At 42.4% G+C, this 23,732-nt stretch overlaps 1 protein-coding gene across 1 annotated transcript in view; it reads left to right on the top strand.

Annotated features, from left to right (window-relative positions):
• The window catches only part of LOC106579370 (protein phosphatase 1 regulatory subunit 1B), a 33,524-nt gene extending 10,021 nt beyond the window's left edge, over positions 1–23,503 (top strand). Inside the window, exons 2-5 of the mRNA XM_014159210.3 lie at positions 14,379–14,462; positions 17,420–17,492; positions 18,084–18,215; positions 21,746–23,503. Of these exons, the coding sequence (XP_014014685.1) occupies positions 14,379–14,462; positions 17,420–17,492; positions 18,084–18,215; positions 21,746–21,885 (429 nt within the window). The 3' untranslated portion in view covers positions 21,886–23,503. The remainder of the gene's footprint in view (positions 1–14,378; positions 14,463–17,419; positions 17,493–18,083; positions 18,216–21,745) is intronic.
• The last annotated feature ends 229 nt before the right edge of the window (positions 23,504–23,732 follow it).

The following is a 23,732-nucleotide window of genomic DNA, read 5'->3' as shown; positions in this document are numbered from 1 at the left end:
GCTACTATGGCCTTTTGGCCTCTAGAGGCCTCTATGGGTGTATAATAGAGTGTCAACATTGAACCTGTTATGCTTTTCCACAGTGTTGTCAGCTCTATTTCTGGCTTTAATATTACCCTTCATTCAGGCTGACATTTTATTTGGAGCTATTCTGCTATGTTTTGAGATGTAATATTTATGTTTTTAATGGCTGTTGTATCACTGTATATAGTACAAACAAATTTGCCCATCTACTTCGGATATCAAAAAAATATACTGTATATTTTACTAACAAAATCCAAGAATCCTCAAACAAAATAAAGTCATCAATCAACGCGCTTGGCATCTTTCTAGATTTATACAAAGCGTTCAACACGGTTGATGATGAAATATTACTTGCTAAATTGCATTATTATGGTTTGCATGATTATACATACAAATGCTAATATAATTATGTTTATGATAGAGAACAATTTGTATATGCAAATAGTTGTGCATCTACCAGGGCCAAGATATCCTGTGGCATACCACAGGGTTCGATCCTTGGACCTTTGTTATTCCTGATCTACAGTATATCAATGACCTTGCTGCTGTGTTTTCTACCATACTTCCCATTCTTTTTGCTGATGATACCAACTTGATTTTATCACACAATAATTTCGATTCACTAATCAATGAAGCGAACTCAGACATGGCCAAGTTTTCTGAATGGTTCCAGATAAACAAATGATCTTAAATGTTAAAATCCAACTTCATTGTATTCACTGGTAAGACGTTTTGAGTTGGGGGGGGGGTCCCCTTTATAATTAAGAATTTCATGCATCTATAATCGCATTTGTGAAGTGGCATACAGTTGAGCAGACACGTTTTTAGGATTTCCACACATGGGGATGTTTTTTTAGCAGGGTCATGGGGGAACATGGGCCTTTTATAAACAGATTTCATGCAATGCTACGTAATTTACATGATAGAAGACATTAGCAGAATATGTTTAATACCACACAAAGTGCAACTAGCTATTCAAGTAGAAACATTATTTATACAAAAAATATTTGGCCAAAATAAATTCCAATTATAATGTTGTGTTTGCTGCCACATAATATCCTTCTTGTATTTTTACTATAAACAATGGCTTGACACTTTTGATATTACCCTAATAAAGTTTTGAAACTTTTGTGAAGGTTTGGTGTGGCGTGGCTGTTAGCCTACTATACTGCAGGCCTATGTTATGAAGGCAGTGCACACCAGTGCTCCGACTGACTCTTGCAGTTGAACTTGAAGTGAGGAAGAATGTTTTAGGTCTACCGGAGTTACTCTTATAATCTAACATTATAATGCTTATCTTTATTTTAAAAGATTCTGATAGAAAAATACACTGTCCTGCAATGAAGATCCACAGTAGCATCAACAGTAGGGTAGCACCATGGTGTAGCCAGAGGACAGCTAGTTTCCATCCTCCTCTGGGTACTTTGACTTCAATACAAACCCAGGAGGCTCGAGGTTCTCACCCCCTTCCATAGACTTCCGGAGGACTACCTCCAACCTATCAGAGCTCTTGCAGCATGAACTGACATGTTTTCCACCCAATCAAAGGATCAGAGAATGAATCTAGCACTGAAGCATAAGCTATAGCTAGCTAGCACTGTAGTGCATAAAATGTGGTAAGTAGTTGACTCAAAGAGAGAGAAAGACAATAGTTGAACAGTTTTGAACAAATTAATTTCTTCAAAAATGAAGGAGAAGCAAGAGAGAGAAAGCTATATTTTGTATTGTTTTCACTTTCACTTACTTAGCTAGCCAATGCAGCTAGCTAATTTAGCCTACTCAAGCACACGCCTTAAACAGAGAGGGATGCTGTGTTACCTAGCAGGCTATCGCTACCCAACACTGGAACTCTTCCAAGTCAAGGTGTGCTTTTGGTTTTATGAGTTTATTGCCACCTGACCTGGGCCCGCCGATGTAACTGCAAAACTGCTTGCTAACTGTACACTGTACTGCATAATTGTAGCGGGTTTACTGATGCGTTAGTTTTAGTAGCTATGTTGACTTGATGTTAGCTAATATGGTGACAATGATGCGGGCTGTATGTAGCGGTTAGCAATTATAATATGAAGGTTTGGCTGGGAAAGGTTTTGCTAGGTCACAGACAGCTGATGTGTTGCGCACTGAAATCCACAAGCAAAGGGAAAAGGTGAGAGGAGGAATTATCCAACGATCATAGGGATCGTGCTGTTTCTATGTGACTGCTATGAAAGTGAACTGTGTTGCCTGTGAGCAGGGGTGTATTCATTCCGCCGATTCTGTTGAAAAACGTTTCTTAAACGGAAGCAAACGGAACGAAACGGGGATAAACATACCTGAATTTGTCCAATAGAAACTCTTGTTTGCAACTGTTGGACTAATGATTACACTCTAGATCAGCTAGATGCAGGCAAGATTGTGCAAGGTGGTTTTGAATGTGTCAATGTCTGTCAGTTTGATCACTCAAATGTCTCTCGACCTGTGCACCTACGTTGTAAACTTTAATTCATAGGCTAGGTTGTAGCAACCTCGTGATGGGTATAGGGAAAATTTGAGTATCATGTAGTAGCCTAAACTTATCAACGTTACATTGAGCTGGGAGAATGGAATATGAATGACAGTCATCCAATATGCAGTAATAGAAATAAGGCAATAAAATAAATTATCGTCCTCCCTCATCTTAAATGGCACCGACCGCCACTGCTGTATAGCAGACTCAGTAGCCTATCTGATAGGAATAAAGAAATACATGTTGGTATAATAGCATGCCACCGACATCTCTCTCTCTCTCTCTCTCTCTCTCTCTCGCTTTCTCTCTCTCTCTCTCTCTCTCTCTCTCTCTCTCTCTCTCTCTCTCTCTCTCTCTCTCGCTCTGGGGCTAGGCCTAAGCTTCTCTTCCTTTATATTTATTTTTGTAAATATTAATATCAGACAGTGGGCCCTAAGCCTATAGGCCTATGCATGCAATGCGCGGATGCATTTAGAGCTCAAATCTCTGACAGCTGTAAAACACAATAAAACAATATGCTATGAAGTTTTGCATGTGCTACTGTTTTTAAGGACATGTGAGTGTGGCTCATTTGGCCAATATCCCTCGTTTATTGATGGTGCTGGCTGCATGGGTGCTGCATGGTGCTGGCTGCACGGCTGCCCCAATGGGTTACGCACCCAATACATATGGATGACTGGTGCATTTCTCAAATGTCCAATAAATGTAAATCTTCCCAGTCACTTGTCCGGTGCCACATTTTCCGAATGGAAACCCTGTTATATAGTATACACTGAGTGTACAAGACATTAGGATCACCTGCTCTTTCCATGACATAGACTAGCCAGGTGAATCCAGGTGAAAGCTATGATCCCTTATTGATGTCACTTGTTAAATCCTCTTTAATCAGTGTAGATGAAGGGGAGGAGACAGGTTAAAGAAGGATTTTCAAGCCTTGAGACAATTGAATTGTGTATGTGTGCCATTCAGGATATGGTAGTAGGTGCCAGGCGCACCGGTTTGAATGTGTCAAGAACTGCAACGCTGCTGGGTTTTTCATGCTCAACAGTTTCCCGTGTGCATCAACAATGGTCCACCACCCAAAGGACATGCAGCCAACTTGACACAACCGTGGGAAGCATTGGAGTCAACATGGAGCGCCGCTGTGGAACACTTTTGACACCTTGTAGAGTCCACGCCCCGACAAATTGAGGCTCTTCTGAAGGCGAAAGGGGGGTGTAACTACATTTTCAGAACATGTTCCTAATGTTTTGTACACACTCAGTGTATAGTATTGACTACAGTAGGCTACAAAATAAACGTTCCAGTGACACTGACTCACTCAATGATGAAGATGAAGCATAGGGTTCTCACTGGTGATGGCTGATGTGCTTGTGTCGATATCTGTAAATAAGCTAGCCAACTTACCCTGCTGGTTTTATTTATTTGATTTATTTCACCTTTATTTAACCAGGTAGGCAAGTTGAGAACACGTTCTCATTTGCAACTGCGACCTGGCCAAGATAAAGCAAAGCAGTTCGACACATACAACAACACAGAGTTACACATGGAATAAACAAACATACGGTCAATAATACAGTAGAAAAATCTATATACAGCATGTGCAAATGAGGTAGGATAAGAGAGGTAAGGCAATAAATAGGCCGTGGTGGCGAAGTAATTACTATATAGCAATTAAACACTGGAATGGTAGAATGTGCAGAAGATGAAAGGTAAGTGGTAAGAATAAGAAGGGGAAAAAAACAGCCAGAATCTCAATTGGTGGGAGTGAAATGGACCAGGTTTCATCCACCAGATACCTAGGTGTTCTAGTTGATGAAAAGTTGTCCTGGAAATATCATATTCACTTTGTCTGCAGCAAAGTGATGAAGTTCATTGGTATCATCAGAAAGATTATTGGTTTGGTTCTGTCATGACGTTGCCCTCTTTGGGTACAGCGAGCACAGTTGACCCCCTCCCCCTGCACCTCCCCCTGCACTTCTTCACCATCTCCCTCTGTCTCCTACACCCAGGCTGCTGTGGTCAGAAGGGGTCGTAAATTCCTAAGAAAATGTCCCGCCTCATGGCCACAGTATAAAGAGACAGAGTGTTTTCATGGCGAGACAAAGGAATTCTTCCACCTCACAGGATGGGAGAATTCGAACGACATTTATGTTCTGGAGAAGGTATAAAAGATTGGTGAAGAATCCAGCTACGAACTGGTCCGTTTGGTACAATTTTGTGAAACTCATGAGAGACAATAGGGTCGTAAATTCCTAAGAAAATGTCCCGCCTCATGGCCACAGTATAAAGAGACAGAGTGTTTTCATGGCAAGACAAAGGAATTCTTCCACCTCACAGGACGGGAGAATTCGAACGACATTTATGTTCTGGAGAAGGTATAAAAGATCGGTGAAGAATCCAGCTACGAACTGGTCCGTTTGGTACAATTTTGTGAAACTCATGAGAGACAATACGGCCATATTACCATAATAATGTTTATATACTAGCCTCAGCTATGAGCCTTACATCTAAATGGTTGTATAAAATTAATGAATAAGGATAAAGCTATTTGGAATATGTTGGGATGCTTGTAAGATGTTAATGTGAGAGAATTGTATTTTCTGTTTAAAGTTTTACCAAGTCATCGGCACGCCCCTATGAACGGACGAGACCTGGCGTCATGAGACAGCCTTTTTCTGTCATTCCGAATATAAACCCCACCCAGATTTTCTATCACCAGACCAGGCCTCCACTCCATTACGAGTTGGCTAATAGGTTTGACCATGCATCCCTCTACTGAACTTTAACCATACCACGTGGTTAAACTATTAGACTATCGATACAGAATAAGAACAAGTCTTTGATATTAATTACTAGTCTGCAGCTAGGAATTCGGTATCATTGAACGCGATAACCGCCGGAAACATCTGTCCTATAACGACATGAACGAATGCCACTTTGAAAGATCCATTCTAACCAAGAGAGAGAGAGAGAGAGAGAACTCTCCAACAGAACGACCTTTCCAACAAAGATCCCGACGACACACTGAGCGTAAATATATATATATTGATTGCAATTGTTCCCGAATGAGTGAGCGTTCATGTGCAAAGGCTTAGCATTTCAATTGTTAATATTTATCAACTCTGTAGTGCCTTCTCAGCTGACCCCACCCCCCTTTTGTTTAACAAGCCGCCATGCTGGTTTAGCCCACTAGGGCACATTCCTCTACCATTTCTTTGTAACAATACCTACTGTTTTGTATGCCTTTCTGTAAATTATTTAGTTTAGTAAATAAATGATTTTAAGACAATTGATGCATGGATGACTAATAGTGAAGACTGGGTTTGTGCAGATAACCAAAAATTTACGACGTTTGGAATGAGACTGACCAAGGTAAAGAATACGTCATTAAATCAGAAGACTCAGAGATCAGATATTATGATATCTGAAAGTTATATTAGGAAAATTATAACTTTGTAATCTGAATATTTTCCTTGGTGCCCCGATCTCCTAGTTAATTACAGTTACACGATTAATCAGTTTAATCGCGTAATAATAATTACAGAGTTATTGGATAAACATCTCTTCAGTTTAATGATGCCAAAGACACGACAGTTCCTAACACTATACTACAGCTTAATTTAGCCATATCTCATTTACTGCAGTATTGTCTGGAACAGTACATACAGTATGCTTCCTACCTACACAAATGACTCATCACACAGAATAAATGAGAGGTGGCTACACCTTCTCTAACTACTTGGCTCCATCTTCCCCTCTGTTTAAGAAACTCAATATACTGTCTATCTACAACATTAATATACTCCAATTATGCACCTTTATCTGCAAATATACATACAATACCTCCCAGATAGCCCACCTAAACCCTTCAATGGATTCCTCCAGGTTAATTCTCAAATCCATGCATACAACACAAGACAAAATCAAATCAAATCAAATTGTATTTGTCACATGCGCCGAACACAACAGGTGTAGACCTTACAATGAAATGCTTACTTACAAGCCCTTAACCAGCAATGCAGTTTTAAGAAAAAGTGTTAAGAAAGTATTTTCTAAAATAAACTGAAGTAAAAAATACTTTAAAAAAATCAAAAATCAATAATAATAATAATTAAGGAGTAACAATAGAATAACAGTAGCGAGGCTATATACAGGGGGTACCGGTACAGAGTCAATGTGTGGGGGCACCGGTTAATCGAGGTAATTGAGGTAATATGTACATTTAGGTAGAGGTAAAGTGAATATGCATGGATAATAAACAGAGAGTAGCAGCAGCATAAAAATGGGGGGTGGGGTGGGGACAATGCAAACAGTCCAGGTAGCCATTTGATTAGCTGTTCAGGAGTCTTATGGATTGGGGCTAGAAGCTGTTAAGAAGCCTTTTGGACCTAGACTTGGCGCTCCAGTACCGCTTGCCGTGTGGTAGCAGAGAGAACAGTCTATGACTAGGGTGGCTGGAGTCTTTGGCAATTTTTTGGGCCTTCCTCTGACACTGCCTGGTATAGAGGTCCTGGATGGCAGGAAGCTTAGCCCACTACGCATTACCCTTTGTAGTGCCTTGCAGTCGGAGGCCGAGCAATTGCCATACCAGGCTGTGATGCAACCAGTCAGGATGCTCTCGATGGTGCAGCAGTAGAACCTTTTGAGGATCTGAGGACCCATGCCAAATCTTTTCAGTTTCCTGAGGGGGAATAGGTGTTGTCATGCCCTCTTCACGACTGTCTTGGTGTGTTTGGACCGTGATAGTTTTGGTGATGAGAATGGGGGTGTGCTTTGTCCTCCTTTTTCTGTAGCCCACAATCATCTCCTCTGTCTTGATCACATTGAGGGAGAGGTTGTTATCCTGGCAACACACTGCCATGTTTCTGACCTCCTCCATGTAGGCTGTCTCATCGTTGTTGGTGATCAGGCCTACCACTGTTGTGTCGTCAGCAAACTTCATGATGGTGTTGTACCTGGCCATGCAGTCATGGGTGAACAGGGAGTACAGGAGGGGACTGAGCATGCACCCCTGAGGGGCCCCTGTGTTGAGGATCAGCGTGGCAGATGTGTTGTTACCTACCCTTACCACCTGGGGGCAGGCCGTCAGGAAGTCCAGGAACCAGTTGCAGAAGGAAGTGTTTAGTCTTAGGGTCCTTAGCTTAGTGATGACCTTTAAGGGCACTATAGTGTTGAATGCTGAGCTGTGGTCAATGAATAGCATTCTTACGTAGGTGTTCCTTTTGTCCAGGTGGGAAAGGGCAGTGTGGAGTGCAATAGAGATTGCATCATCTGTGGATCTGTTGGGGCGGTATGCAAATTGGAGTGGGTCTAGGGTTTCTGGGATAATGGAGTTGTGAGCCATGACCAGCCTTTCAAAGCACTTCATGGCTACAGACGTGAGTGCTACGGGTCAGTAGTCATTTAGGCAGGTTACCTTAGTGTTATTGGGCACAGGGACTATGGTGGTCTGCTTGAAACATGTTGGTATTACAGACTCGGTCAGGGACAGGTTGAAAACATAATTGAAGACACTTGCCAGTTGGTCAGTGCATGCTCAGAGTACACGTCCTGGTAATCCGTTTAATCTGTCCGCCTTGTGAATGTTGACCTGTTTAAAGGTCTTACTCACATCAGCTATGGAGAGCGTGATCACACAGTCGCCTGGAACAGCTGATGCTCTCATGCATGCGTCAGTGTTGCTTGCCTCGAGGCGAGCATAGAAGTTATTTAGCTCATCTGGTAGGCTTGTGTCACTGGGCAGCTCGCGGCTGTGCTTCCCTTTGTAGTCCGTAATAGTTTGCAAGCCCTGCCACATCCGACAAACGTCGGAGCCTGTGTAGTACGATTCAATTTTAGTCCTGTATTGATGCTTTGCCTGTTGGATGGTTCGTCGGAGGGCATAGCAGGATTTCTAATAAGCGTCCGGGTTAGCGTCCAGCTCCTTAAAAGTGGTAGCTCTAACCTTTAGCTCAGCGCGGATGTTGCCTGTAATCCATGGCTTCTGGTTGGGGTATGTACGTACAGTCACTGTGGGGACAATGTCATCATTGCACTTATTGATTAAGCCAGTAACTGATGTGGTGTACTCCTCAATGCCATTGGAAGAATCCCGCAACATATTCCAGTCTGTGCTAGCAAAACAGTCCTGTAGCTTAGCATCTGTGTCATCTGACCACTTCCTTATTAAGCGAGTCACTGGTACTTCCTGCTTTAGTTTTTGCTTGTAAGCAGGAATCAGGAGGATAGAGTTATGGTCAGATTTGCCAAATGGAGGGCGAAGGAGAGCTTTGTACATGTCTCTGTGTGTGGAGTAAAGGTGGTCTAGAGTTTTTTTCCCTCTGGTTGCACATTTAACATGCTGGTAGAAATCAGTTTCCCTGCATTAAAGTCCCCGGCCAGTAGGAGCGCCGCCTCTGGGTGAGCATTTTCTTGTTTGCTGATGGCCCTATACAGCTCATTGAGTGCGGTCTTAGTGCCAGTATCGGTTTGTGGTGGTAAATAGACAGCTATGAAAATATAGATGAAAACTCTCTTGGTAAATAGTGTGGTCTACAGCTTATCATGAGATACTCTACCTCAGGCGAGCAAAACCTAGAGACTTTCATAGTATTAGATTTCGTGCACCAGCTGTTATTTACAAATAGACACAGACTGCCACCGCCACCTGGAGGCAGATGTTCTATCTTGACAATGGACCGAAACCCCGCCAGCTGTATGTTATCCATGTCGTCATTTAGCCACGACTCAGTGAAACATAAGATATTACCGTTTTTAATGTCCCGTTGGTAGGATAGTCGTGAACGGAGCTCATCCATTTTGTTATCCAATGATTCCACGTTGGCTAATAGGACTGATGGTAGAGGGGGATTACTCACTTGCAGTCGGATCCTTGCAAGGCACCCTTGACCTACGTCCCCGATATCTCCGTCTCTTCTTCATGCAAATGACAGGGATTTGGGCCTTGTCGGGTGTCTGAAGTAAATCCTTCGGGTCTGACTCGCTAGAGAAAAAAAATCTTCGTCCAGTACGTAGTGAGTAATCGCTATCCTGATATCCAGAAGCTCTTTTCGGTCCTAAGAGACGGTGGCAGAAACATTATGTACAAAATAAGTTACAAATAACACGAAAAAACACACACAATAGGATTGGTTAGGAGCCCGTAAAACGGCAGCCATTTCTTCCGGCACCATCAAGACACTGTGATAACCTTCACCCTCCCCACTGCCACACCTCACATAGTCAATTCTCTATCAGATATGAGGTTCCATACTCTGCAATTCCTATCTTCACATTGCCAAAACAACATCCCTCAACTTCAAGCGTAGACTAGGGGTAGACTCCTGATAAACCAAACTACCCAGTTGTCTCCTCCATGTAGTCTAACTCTCACACACATAATCAAATATGTTCTTTTTAATGTATACTGAGTATGTGAGGTACATTTACTGTTTGAACACTTTAAAACTTAGATTTGTATATTGTTTTTTTGTGGTGTGGTTTTCATTAAATCCCTTTTGGGTTTCCAACTCACCTGCAATGTTTTTAGCATTTAAAAAAAAATATATATATAATTATGTACTGTTTAGTATTTCACTTGTTTTCTTTTGGTGAGGAATAAATAAAACCTAGAAAAATAAACTAGAATGGACATTTATAGACATGAATTGTGGATACCCATTCTATCGTTATCTCGAATCATTTTCAGCACTGGATATTACTGAGTTCAACAGCTCAACTGTATATCATAATTTAATTAATTTGAGTGATTGAAGTGAGATATAGCGTTCTAAAAATAGATGTTAGTATAGTAGACCAATGTTTCAATTGACACGTGGGTAGTGAATGTGTTGCCTTGGAAATATTGCTGAATGTAAGTATCACAAGGTGGATAAGTGACAGGTTCTAGGTTTGTGATTGAGCAGGCAGCGTGAAGCAGAGGCAGAACACAAAAGACCGTTTAACATTTATTTTGTAAGGCATGGTTTACGTCATGGCGTCAGCACATTTCGTTATAGCCATTTCTCAATTCAGTTACGCTTCATCCCAATATCAATTTCTGGATTTTTTTACTCTTAAAACCATGCTACTTAAAATCACAGAACAAATATACTAACCAAACAAAGGGGTACAGGAAGCAACATAGTCCAGCAGGCAGGTATGCATTTTATTTTCTCAGAATGTATTCACTACAGCACATCTCCATTAACCATGTGCTCTCACCAAACATATCGGCTACGCGCTCTCTCACACAAGGCGCCACCATGCCACCGGACTGCGTTCACTTCCTGTAGTTGGCCACCTGGAACACAAAAACAGGGGGTTTAAATACGCTAAAATAAAGTCACATGCTCTGTCAATTAACCAATAGGAATTGTATAGTCAACCCAATAACTGAATAACATCTGTATCCTTTTCGTAACTTCAAAGTTACTCCAATTAGCTTCAATAAGCCCACTGCGGTACATTATATTACTACTACTTAACATATATCGACGTAGCAATATTGGTGGAATTGCACATCATCTTGACAGTTGTCTTGCGTGGCCATCTGAAACCTGGGCTCTCGAGGCTACCATGTAGACTGTAGACTGCAGACTAGTTGTGAGGAGAAGGAGGGGAATTTAAAGTGATGCCCTTCAGTTCTGGCCTCCTACCCACATAAAAAGAATACTACAGTTTACCATAGAACTTTCTATAGAATGATATAGAATTCTGTAGTAAACTGTAAAATCTTATACTCTACACTGTAGTATCCCTCTATTGTGTAGTGCTTACTATAGACTTTTGTAGTATACCATACTACACACTGTACTAATGTAACGGGTGTCGTAAGGATTGGACCAAGGTGCAGCGGGAACGTGTATACTCATCTTCTTTATTAAATCAAAAGAAGGAAAAACAAACAAATCACGTATACAAAACAACGAACACCACTAAACAGTCCTGTCAGGTGCACAGACACAAAACAGGAAATAACTACCCACAAATCCCATAGCACAAACACCCCTATACATAGGACCTTCAATCAGAGGCAACGAGGAACAGCTGCCTCCAATTGAAGGTCAATCAAAAAACCCTAAACATAGAAGTAGAAAACTAGACTGAACATAGAAAATCACTAACCTAGAACATAGACCAAAAACCCCGGAACACTCTAAACGAACACCCCTCTTACATAATACCATAGCCCAACAAACCCCGAAACACTCTAAACAAACACCCCCTGCCACGTCCTGACCAAACTAAAATAACAAATAACCCCTTTACTGGTCAGGACGTGACAACTATCCCTTGATCATGTGGAGTACTAACTTTAGAATTTTGTAGTATAATGTAAAATACTATTGTCACGTATACTCCCTCTCCGGCCTCTTGGTCATCAGGTCCTGCACACCTGTCACCATCGTCTCGCGCACCTGTCACCATCGTTTCGCGCACCTGCGCCTCATGACACTCACCTGGACTCCATCACCTCCTTGATTATCTTCCCTATATCTGTCTCTCCCCTTGGCTCTTTCCTCAGGTGTTATTGACTCTGTTTCATGTCGGTGCGTTGTTTGTGTTTCTCAGCGTACATCGTTACAATTATATTACACACTGTAATATCCTCCTCGATCGTGTAGTGCTTACTATAGAATTTTGTAGTATACTGGATAATTCTATACTACACACTGTAATATCCTTCAATCGTGTCATGCTTGCTATAGAATCTTGTAGTATATTGGATACTTATACACTACACACTTTAGTATCACTTGATCGTGTAGTGCTTGCTATAATATTTTTGAGTGTACTGTAGAATACTATACTACACACTGTAATATCCCTTGATCATGTAGTGCTTACTTTAGAAAGTATACTGTGTAGAATACTGTACTACACACTGTAATGCTTACTTTAGAATTTTTTGATCGATTGGACTGCTAGCTAGCTTGGTCAATGCTGTTTTGATTTGAATGTACTGTCCTTGGGGAGCTCCTGCCAATGATTTCCTGAGGTTCCCCTTCAATCGTGTAGTGCTTACTATAAAATATTATAGTATACTCCACACTGTAGTATCCCTTGATTTATTTTATTTGACTATTTAAAAACACAGTACAACCACAAATGTGGATACAATGCATTTAGACATTTGTCGAGAATAATTTCCATTGGGGCGGCAGGTAGCCTAGAGGTTAGAGCGTTGGACTAGTAACCGAAAGGTTGCAAGATTGAATCTCTGAGCTGACAAGGTAAAAATCTGTTGTTCTGCCCCTGAACAAGGCAGTTAACCCAGTGTTCCTAGGCTGTCATTGAAAATAAGAAATTGTTCTTAACTGACTTGCCTAGTTAAATAAAGGTAAAAGAAAAAATTGTAGTCCTGTTACATTTACAGCTAACCCACAGGAAGAAATACAAATGTATACTATGGTCTAAGTAAATCTATATACTATTAGTAATCATTGTAGTGTTTCTGCTGACTTTATTGTAGTATTCACTGTAGTGTTTTTGCGGACATGTCTAATATATTATAGTATTCATGTCTAGTATACGGTAGAATTCATTGTAGTGTTTTTCCGGACATGACTGTACGTGTTTTGTGGACATGACTAGTGTATTGTAGTAACTCCTGCTATATAGCTTTACCCATTTATATGCTTATTTCATTTGCATTTTGACATTGATTATTTCCATTAATTATATTCATTGCTGTTTTTGACTGTTATTATCTGCACCTTTCTGTATCTCCTTTTAAATAAACCATACTCCATGCCATTTTAGCTAACCCTAGTCGGCAGGTGTTACTACAATATACTACTCATGTCCTCAAAAACACTTTAGTAAGTACTGCAGTCATGTCTGCAAAAACACTGCAGTATTCTAGTCATGTCTGTGTAAATACTACAGTCATGTCGGCAAAAACACTACAGTAAATACTACATTAATGTCCTCAAACACTACCATAAACTACAGTCATGTCTGCAAAAACACTACAGTATACTAGTCATGTCCGCAAAAACACTATGGTAAATATAGTATACTACAGTCATGTCTGCAAAAACACTACAATGAATACTATAGTATATAAATGTAATAACACTAGAGTATTTAGACCATAGTATAAGTATTTTTTATGTGTACTCTCCTTCCTCCACCAGCTCTTCCCCTTGGCCAGGTCAGGAGGAGAGTCAGTGGATACAGCATGTATGAGGGAGGGAGATGCAGCAGGCAAGTGAGACAGCAATGGATGTAGACTGGACTTGAAATGAGTGCATGAGAGTTACATTTACGTCATTTAGCAGATGCTCTTATCCAGAGCGACTTACATTTCATACATTTTTTTTCCTGAACTGGTCCCCCGTGGGAATCGAACCCACAACCCTGGTGTTGCAAACACCATGCTCTACCAACTGAGCGACACGGGACCACGTGACTGTCTGCCTGTCTGACTAAAGAACAGGGGGAGAGGCTGTAAGATTGTCCAAGAGTATTTGTGAAGAGAACTGGAAGTGCATCAGATGAGGGAAGGAACAGCCAGGATTAGGCTGTGGTGGAAAAAGCACAAGATTACAGAGGCTGAGGATAAGGAAATAAAGCAAAATAGTGGAGGGAACTGTAATCCGGCTATCTCGATCCCAGCAAGACTCATAAACCAGGACGTGCATTTTCAACATGATGTAATCCTGATTTTGGACAATCCAGGGCCCAAATTTCAGAATCGTGTTTTATCACGGGCTGGCATGCCTTGTCTCGTTCACTACTACAGAACAGTAGTTGGTCACTCAAATTTTCACTTGGTCATGCATTGTCAATTAAATGAAAATTGGAATGAGGTGGAAGTTAGGATTCACCCGTAAGCAGTTTGAGAAATTGAATCCAAACAAATGCTTTCACTTTTGTTCAGATTCGGAGGCGGAGACCAACACCCGCTACGCTATTCCGTTTGACAGACCAACCATCTCCTGAGGAGGAAAACGACAATTTCCAGGTAAAACAGCACCACCTTAAATGTCTGAAAGAACTATCCCACCACTAAACCTACATGCAGTCCTTGAAGTACTAACCACAGCATTCAATTACATTATGTCAGTGGCGGTCCCCCAACCCTTGTCCTGGAGAGCAATGGGTTGTGCAGGATTTTTGATCAAGCCCAGCTCTATCACACCCGTTTAAAACTAGTACAGATGTAGGATCTTAATTTGCTACAATAGGAAAATAATCCTGAATCTAAAACAGGAGGAGGGGGGTGGGTTCTACTAAACTAACATATGGAATTGTTTTAAGATCATTTAGCTATTTGATTATGAATTTTAGGACCCATTTAGCCCATAGAAACACTTTGAATAACAGATTCACTCATGAAATAACAGATAGTGGAAAAATACATCAAAATAAGTTATGTTTTAAAGTGTCTGTCCTATATCTGAGAGGTATAAGAACGATCAGGAAGTATTTTTTGCTATTTTTTGACCCATATTAAAATAAAGAATTTGGGCACTAAACTACCTCCATATACAGTGAGGGAAAAAAGTATTTGATCCCCTGCTGATTTTGTAAGTTTTCCCACTGACAAAGAAATGATCAGTCTATAATTTTAATGGTAGCTTTATTTGAACAGTGAGAGACAGAATAACAACAGAAAATCCAGAAAAACGCATTTAAAAAATGTTATAAATTGATTTGCATTTTAATGGGGGAAATAAGTATTTGACCCCCTCTCAATCAGAAAGATTTCTGGCTCCCAGGTGTCTTTTATACAGGTAACTAGCTGAGATTAAGAGCACACTCTCAAAGGGAGTGCTCCTAATCTCAGTTTGTTACCTGTATAAAAGACACCTGTCCATAGAAGCAATCAATCAATCAGATTCCAAACTCTCCACCATGGCGAAGACCAAAGAGCTCTCCAAGGATGTCAGGGACAAGATTGTAGACCTAGACAAGGCTGGAATGGGCTACAAGACCATCGCCAAGCAGCTTGGTGAGAAGGTGACAACAGTTGGTGCGATTATTCGCAAATGGAAGAAACACAAAAGAACTGTCAATCTCCCTCGGCCTGGGGCTCCATGCAAGATCTCACCTCGTGGAGTTGCAATGATCATGAGAATGGTGAGGAATCAGCCCAGAACTACACGGGAGGATCTTGTCAATGATCTCAAGGCAGCTGGGACCATAGTCACCAAGAAAACAATTGGTAACACACTACGCCGTGAAAGACTGAAATCCTGCAGTGCCCGCAAGGTCCCCCTGCTCAAGAAAGCACATATACATCCCCGTCTGAAGTTTGCCAATGAACATCTGAATGATTCAGAGGACAACTGGGTGAGTGCTGTGGTCAGATGAGACCAAAATGGAGCTCTTTGGCATCAACTCAACTCGCCGTGTTTGGAGGAGGAGGAATGCTGCCTATGACCCCAAGAACATCATCCCCACCGTCAAACATGGAGGTGGAAACATTATGCTTTGGGGGTGTTTTTCTGCTAAAGGGATAGGACAACTTCACCGCATCAAAGGGACGATGGACAGGGCCATGTACCGTCAAATCTTGGGTGAGAACCTCCTTCCCTCAGCCAGGGCATTGAAAATGGGTCGTGGATGGGTATTCCAGCATGACAATGACCCAAAACACACGGCCAAGGCAACAAAGGAGTGGATCAAGAAGAAGCACATTAAGGTCCTGGAGTGGCCCAGCCAATCTCCAGACCTTAATCCCATAGAAAATCTGTGGAGGGAGCTGAAGGTTCGAGTTGCCAAATGTCAGCCTCGAAACCTTAATGACTTGGAGAAGATCTGCAAAGAGGAGTTGGACAAAATCCCTCCTGAGATGTGTGCAAACCTAGTGGCCAACTACAAGAAACGTCTGACCTCTGTGATTGCCAACAAGGGTTTTGCCACCAAGTACTAAGTCATGTTTTGCAGAGGGGTCAAATACTTATTTCCCTCATTAAAATGCTAATCAATTTATAACATTTTTGTCATGTGTTTTTCTGGATTGTTTTGTTGTTATTCTATCTCTCACTGTTCAAATAAACCTACCATTAAAATGATAGACTGATCATTTCTTTGTCAGTGGGCAAACGTACAAAATCAGCAGGGGATCAAATACTTTTTTCCCTCACTGTACACTTCCATAAATGTTGTACACTAGTACCGGGCTACCTTCAGACAAGCAAAATGGACACCATCGTGTTCGTGAGAGTCTTATCTTTCCATATTGGTCATATTAGTTTTGTAGGCCAAACCATTTGTTTTCGTGAGAATATTTTTTTTTTGGGGGGGGGGGGGTCTGACAAACACCACTGTAGTTCGTTCACCTTCCACCGCATTGGTGGATGTGGTGGATTGAGGCGCAGCCCATGCAAATAGATATCTGCATCTTAAAACTGATTTTGATGCGGATTTTTGTATTATGCTAATTAGATTTCTGCGAGCATGCACATCGACTCTATGGACATTTCTGTAGTGGTTGATACATTTATCATAAGGGAAAATCAAGTCTGAAATTTCAAAGTGGAAATTACAAACATCAGAAGCCTTTTTAAACCTCAAATACACTACAAGTTTTAATATTCCTGCATTGCAGGAAGGTTCTACTGCAACAGGGTGATCAAATGAAGATCCTACATCTGTACATGTCTTATCAAAACTTTGATTACTTGAATCAGGTGTGTGAATGTTGGACTGTAACTAAAGTCTGCACACTTTGTGGCTCTCAAGAACCAGGTGTGAAGACCATTGCATTATGTCACAATCTGTTGTGGTTGTCTCAGTTTTCATTTGAGGACAAAGTTTCTTATGCCATGTGTTGGATGTGCAGTGAATTAGTCTGATGCAGCCTAAATGGCACCCTGATCCCTATATTGCACACTACTTTTGGCCAGTAGTGCCTTACATAGGGAATAGTGTGCCTTTGTAGATTTGACATTGTTTTTCTCTTTACCTGCATAGTGGGTCATTGGGGAAAATGGCGTCCTCACCAAGAAAATCAATGCGCATGTGTACCAGCCTCCATCACTCAAAGGTAGGTTGACTATCCATCATCTTATTATGTCATCAGTGACCCATAAAGCATTTGGGAGAGTTGAGGAAACCACTTCCTGTCTGTAGCCATGTTTTCTGGCCTGGGATTAGTCTATATCCGTCTTGACTGAAAGGGTTTTAAGTGGAAATGGCTTAATCATGAGGTGTGTGTGTTGGGTTTGTTTGTGTGTGTGCGTGTGTGTGTGTAAGTGAACGTGTGTGTGAACGTGTGGGTGTTGTGAGATTAGGGGCAGAGACAGCTGTGAGTCTCCACTGCTCTGGATCATCCAGGATTATAGGATGGGGCACACAGCTGCAGTGCAGACAGGCAACATCACACACACGCTCACATGACCCGTTCCTTATAATATAGTATATTTACTATTAGAAATACCTGAAGCCTTGCATTAAGTCTCGTGTCCCGATCTGTCTGTGCGTCCATTTCTTTCTGTGGCTGCATACTTAAGTACAGTTTGGCATTTTTGGCATAGCTGATCTTAAAACTGTTTTGGTTCTAAAAACTATTACCCTCTTTTCTGTGCCTGTGTCTGTCTGTCATTCTGTCTGTCTGTCTGCCTGTGTGGTTTCACAGCCGTACAGAGGATGGCTCAAGCCCGCATGAAGTCTTTGGGAACCTGTGACCCCGAAGAGACAGATGACTTCTCTGGGGAGGAAAGCGTGGACTGTGAGGAGAGCCTGGATATATCCCCTGTCTCCACCACTGGTGAGAGAAGCACAACATGGGTGTTATGTTCCAAGTCCCACGCAGTGAGCGCTCCTGCACCCCTCCCCACACTCACCCATTTCAAAGCATTGAATTGGTGTAAGCATGGAATAGAGGGAGTTTCCACAACTTTCACACCAGTGCTTTATTTTTAAATGCAGCAAGTGAACAAGTGCACACTTAAGGCTGAAGGGTAGAGAATTGGAACGCAGAAGGAGCATCAGCAGAAATACTCTATCGCTCGCTTGCATGCATGCACTCACACACAAATACATGATCTAGCTCGCTCACTCACTCTTGAAGGTGTAATCTGTTTGTTACTAAAAAAACACTTGGATAAGAAGCAAAACAAACAACCTTTGACAGTACACCTTTGTCACGATCGTTGGAATAAATATCGGACCAAGGTGCAGCGCGATATGGCTTCCACATATATAATATTACAAACGCACAAAACAACAAAGAAACAACGAAACAACGAACCGTAACTAAGAGGTGCTACGTGCACTAACTCAAAACAATATCCCATAAAACAGAGGTGGAAAATATGCGTCTTAAATATGATCCCCAATTAGAGACAACGATAACCAGCTGTCTCTAATTGGGAACCATATCAAGCACACCAACCTAGAAATATGAAAACTAGAATACCCACATAGAAATAATCAACTAGAATACAACATAGACATCCATATACCAAATCGCTCCCTAGTCACGCCCTGACCTACTATACCATAGAGAAACAATGGTTCTCTATGGTCAGAGCGTGACAGTGCCCCCCCCCCCCCGCCCCCCCCCCCCCAAAGGTGCGGACTGCGGCCGCAAAACCTGAAACCAAATGGGGAGGGTAGGGGGTGTGATTAGTGTCGGTGGCGGCTCTGGTGCGGGACAAAGACACCACTCATCCAGCGGATCCGCCAGCATCAGGGGCGGCTCTGGTGCGGGACGAAGAACCCGCTCAGCTCGTGGATCCGCCAGCTTTGGTGGCGGCTCTGGTGCGGGCCGAAGAACCCGTTCATCTCATGGATCCAGCCATGGACCCGGGCTGAACACTGTGCCTGGCCTCGACCTCGGTCTCAAGGAAAGCTCCTGCCATGGAGCGGGACTGGACACCAGATCTGGACTGGACATCAGTGCAGAGGAAGGCTCCTGCCATGGAGCAGGACTGGACGCCGTGCTTGGACTGGGCATCGGCGCAGGGGAAGGCTCCGTCCTTGGAGCTGGACTGAACACCGTGCCTGGACTGGGCATCGGCTCAGAGAGAGGCTCCTGCCCTGGAGCAGGACTGGACGCCGTATCTGGACTGAGCACCGGCGCAGAAGAAGACTCCGGCCATGGAGCAGGACTGGACGCCGTGCTTGGACTGGGCATCGGCGCAGGGGAAGTCTCCGGCCATGGAGCTGGAGGTTCCGGACTGTGGACCGTCTCAGGAGATTCCGGACTGTGAACTGTCGCCGGAAGCTCTGGACTGGGGACCGTTGCCGGAAGCTCTGGACTGGGGACCGTTGCCGGAAGCTCTGGACTGGGGACCGTCGCCGGAAGCTCTGGACTGGGGACCGTCGCCGGAAGCTCTGGACTGGGGACCGTCGCCGGAAGCTCTGGAACGGGAAGGCGCACTGGAGGCCTGATGCGTGGGGCCGGCACAGGTGGCACCGGACTGGTGACACGCACCTCAGGGCGAGTGCGAGGAGCAGGCACAGGACGCACCAGACTGGGAAGGCGCACTGGAGGCCTAGTGCGTGGAGCCGGCACAGGTGCTGCCAGACTGGTGAGACGCACTTCAGGGTGAGTGTGGGGAGCAGGCACAGGATGTACCTGACTGGGAAGGCGCATTTGAAGGAGAGTGCGAGGAGCAGGCACAGGATGTACCGGACTGGGAAGGCACACTTGAGGGAGAGTGCGAGGAGCAGGCACAGGACACACCGGACTGGGGACACGCACTTGAGGGAGAGTGCGAGGAGCAGGCACAGGACACACCGGACTGGGGACACGCACTTCAGGGAGAGTGCGAGGAGGAGACACATGACGTACCGGACTAGAGAGGCACACTTGAGGCCAGAAGCGTGGAACCGGCACAGGTTGCACCAGACTGCTAACCGGATCCTCTGGTCGGATGTTGAGCAGAACACACTTGCACAACATCTAGAAGCTAGGATATGCATATTATTAGTAGATTTGGATAGAAAACACTCTGAAGTTTCTAAAACTGTTTGAATGATGTCTGTGAGTATAACAGAACTCATATGGCAGGCAAAAACCTGAGAACAATCCTACCAGGAAGTGGAAATCTGATGCATGGAATCTTTCCAAGTCATTGCCTATCTAACACACAGTGACTAAGGATTCATTTAGCATTTCCTAAGGCTTCCACTAGATGTCAACAGTCTTTAGAACCTTGTTTCAGCCTTTTGCAGTGAACAGAGAGCAAACAAGAAGGCTGGGAAGTTGTTGACTCAGGGAAGGACATCAGTTCATTGGTGCGCATTCACGTGAGGAGGTAGCTGTGTTCCAAAACGTTTTTCAAGACAATGGAATCGTCCGGTTGGAATATTAATGAAGTTTGACGTTAAAAAGGCCCTAAAGATTGATGCTTTACAACGTTTGACATGTTTGCCCGAACGTAAATGGAACTTTTTTTACTTTTCATCGTGACATTTTCCGCGCGCTTCCTACATTTGGAGTAGCTAACTGAACGCGCTAACAACAAGGAGGTATTTGGACATAAATTATGGACTTTATCGAACAAAACAACATTTATTGTGGACCTGGGATTCCTGGAAGTGCCTTCTGATGAAGATCATCAAAGGTAAGTGAATATTTCTAATGCTATTTATGATTTTAGATGACTCCAAAATGGCGGGTATCTGTATTGCCTAGTGTATTTTTCTGAGCGCAGTACTCAGATTATTGCAAAGTGTGCTTTTCTCGTGAAGCTTTTTTTAAATCTGTCACAGCGGCTGCATAAAGGAGATGTTCATCTATAATTCTTTGAATAACAGTTTAATATTTTATCAACGTTTATGATGAGTATTTTTGTAAATTGTTGTGCTGATTCACCGCCAGTATTGGAGGCAAAATATTTTCTGAACGTCACGCGCCAATGTAAAATGCTGTTTTTTGGATATAAATATGAACTTTATGGAACACAAAATGCATGTATTGTGTTACATGATGTCCTAGGAGTGTCATCTGATGAAGATCGTCAAAGGTTAGTGCTTCATTTAGCTGTGTTTTGGGTATTTGTGATGCATCTAGTTGCTTGGAAAATGGCTGTGTGGTTATTTTTGTCTATGTACTCTCCTAACATAATCTAATGTTTTGCTTTCGCTGTAAAGCCTTTTTGAAATCGGACAACGTGGTTCAATTCAGGAGAAGTGTATCTTTAAAATGGTGTAAAATAGTCGTATGTTTGAGAAATTGAAATTATTAGATTTGTGGTTTTGAATTTGGCGCTCTGATTTTTCACTGGCTATTGTCAAACTCAATCCCGGTGTCGTATGAAGTTAACAATAGCCTCTTCCTCGTCCCAGGGTCAAGGGTCAATTCAGAGGGAAGAATTGCCCACTTTCTTCACCTGAGAGTGCCGCACGGAGAGGAGGAAGAGGAGCTGGATGACGAGGAGAAGAGGGAAAAAGGTGGACCAAGGAGGACAAAGAAGAAGGGGGAATAACAGAGCGCTGTGTGTTACAGAGAGGAGATTCAGATTCTGTGGCAAAAGATGAATGATGATCCAGAGTGATGTTTCCTAATTATTATATGAAGAGCGTGGAGAAAATATCTAAATACGTGTGTGTGCGTATGTGTGTGCATTTGTGCAGTTGTGTGTGTGCTTGCTTGCATTCATGTGTATGTGTGTGTGTGCCAGTGGAGGCTCCTCAGAGGAGGAAGGGGAGGACCATCCTCCTCAGTGAATTTTATAAAAATGTAAATTGTAAAACATTTAAAAAGTTAGTATTTTTAGATTAAACTATACTAAACACAATCACGTCAATTGATTAAAACACACTATTTTGCAAAGAAGGTCTCCAGTAGCCTCAACAGCACTCTGTAGGGTAGCACCATGGTGTAGCCAGAAGACAGCTAGCTTCAGTCCTCCTCTAGGTACATTGACTTCAATACAAAACCCAGGAGGCACGTGTTCCTCACCCCCGTCCATAGACTTACACAGTAATTATGACAACTTCCGGAGGACATCCTCCAGCCTATCAGATTTCTTGCAGCATGAACTGACATGTTGTCCACCTAATCAAAGAATCAGATAATTAATCTAGTACTGAAATCATAAGCAACAGCTAGCTAGCACTGCAGTGTATAAAATGTGGTGAGTAGTTGACTCAAAGAGAGAGAAAGACAATAGTTGAACAGGTATGAAAACATGAATTTCTTCCAAAATGAAGGAGAAGCAAGAGAGAAATAGAGAGAGATTTTGACATTTTTTGTTCACTTTCAGTTTCACTAAGTTAGCAAATGCAGCTAGCTAGTTTAGCCTACTGAAGCACACTGTTCAAACAGAGGGATGCTATGTTAGCTAGCTGGCTATGACTATCCAATACAACACTGGAACTCTTCCAAGTCAAGGTAAGCTTTTGGTATTACTAATTTATTGCCACCAGGGCCCTGTACACTAACGTTACTGCGTGATTGTAGCGGATTTACTAAAGGGTTGGTTCTATTAACCTCTTACATCTAGACGTTCCGCTAGCGGAACACCTGCTCCAATATCCAATGATAGGCGTGGCGCGAATTACAAATTCCTCAAAAATACAAAAACTTCCTTTTCAAACATATGACTATTTTACAGCATTTTAAAGACAAGACTCTCCTTTATCTAACCACACTGTCCGATTTCAAAAAGGCTTTACAGTGAAAGCAAAACCCATTTTTCAAGCTAGCATATAATGTCACAAAAAACTAAACCACAGCTAAATGCAGCACTAACCTTTGATGATCTTCATCAGATGACACGCCTAGGACATTATGTTAAACAATACATGCATGTTTTGTTCAATCAAGTTCATATTTATATCAAAAACCAGCTTTTTACATTAGCATGTGACGTTCAGAACTAGCATTCCCACCGAACACTTCCGGTGAATTTACTAAATTACTCACGATAAACGTTCACAAAAAACATAACAATTAATTTAAGAATTATAGATACAGAACTCCTTTGTGCAATCGAGGTGTCCGATTTTAAAATAGCTTTTTGGTGAAAGCACATTTTGCAATATTCTGAGTAGATAGCCCAGCCATCACGGCTAGCTATTTTGACACCCACCAAGTTTAGCCCTGACCAAACTCCGATTTACTATTAGAAAAGTTTGATTACCTTTGGTGTTCTTCGTCAGAATGCACTCCCAGGACTTCTACTTCAATAACAAATGTTGGTTTGGTTCAAAATAATCCATAGTTATATCCAAATAGCGGCGTTTTGTTCGTGCGTTCAAGACACTATCCAAGGGTGACGAAGGGTCACGCGCACGACGCATTTCGTGACAAAACATTTCTAAATATTCC

The sequence above is a fragment of the Salmo salar genome, chromosome 19, assembly GCF_965601325.2.
Source record: "Salmo salar chromosome 19, fSalSal1, whole genome shotgun sequence".
In the NCBI taxonomy this organism is placed as follows: domain Eukaryota; kingdom Metazoa; phylum Chordata; class Actinopteri; order Salmoniformes; family Salmonidae; genus Salmo; species Salmo salar.
The sequence above is the reverse complement of the archived record's forward strand: the minus strand, read 5'-3'. Positions and strand labels throughout refer to the sequence as shown.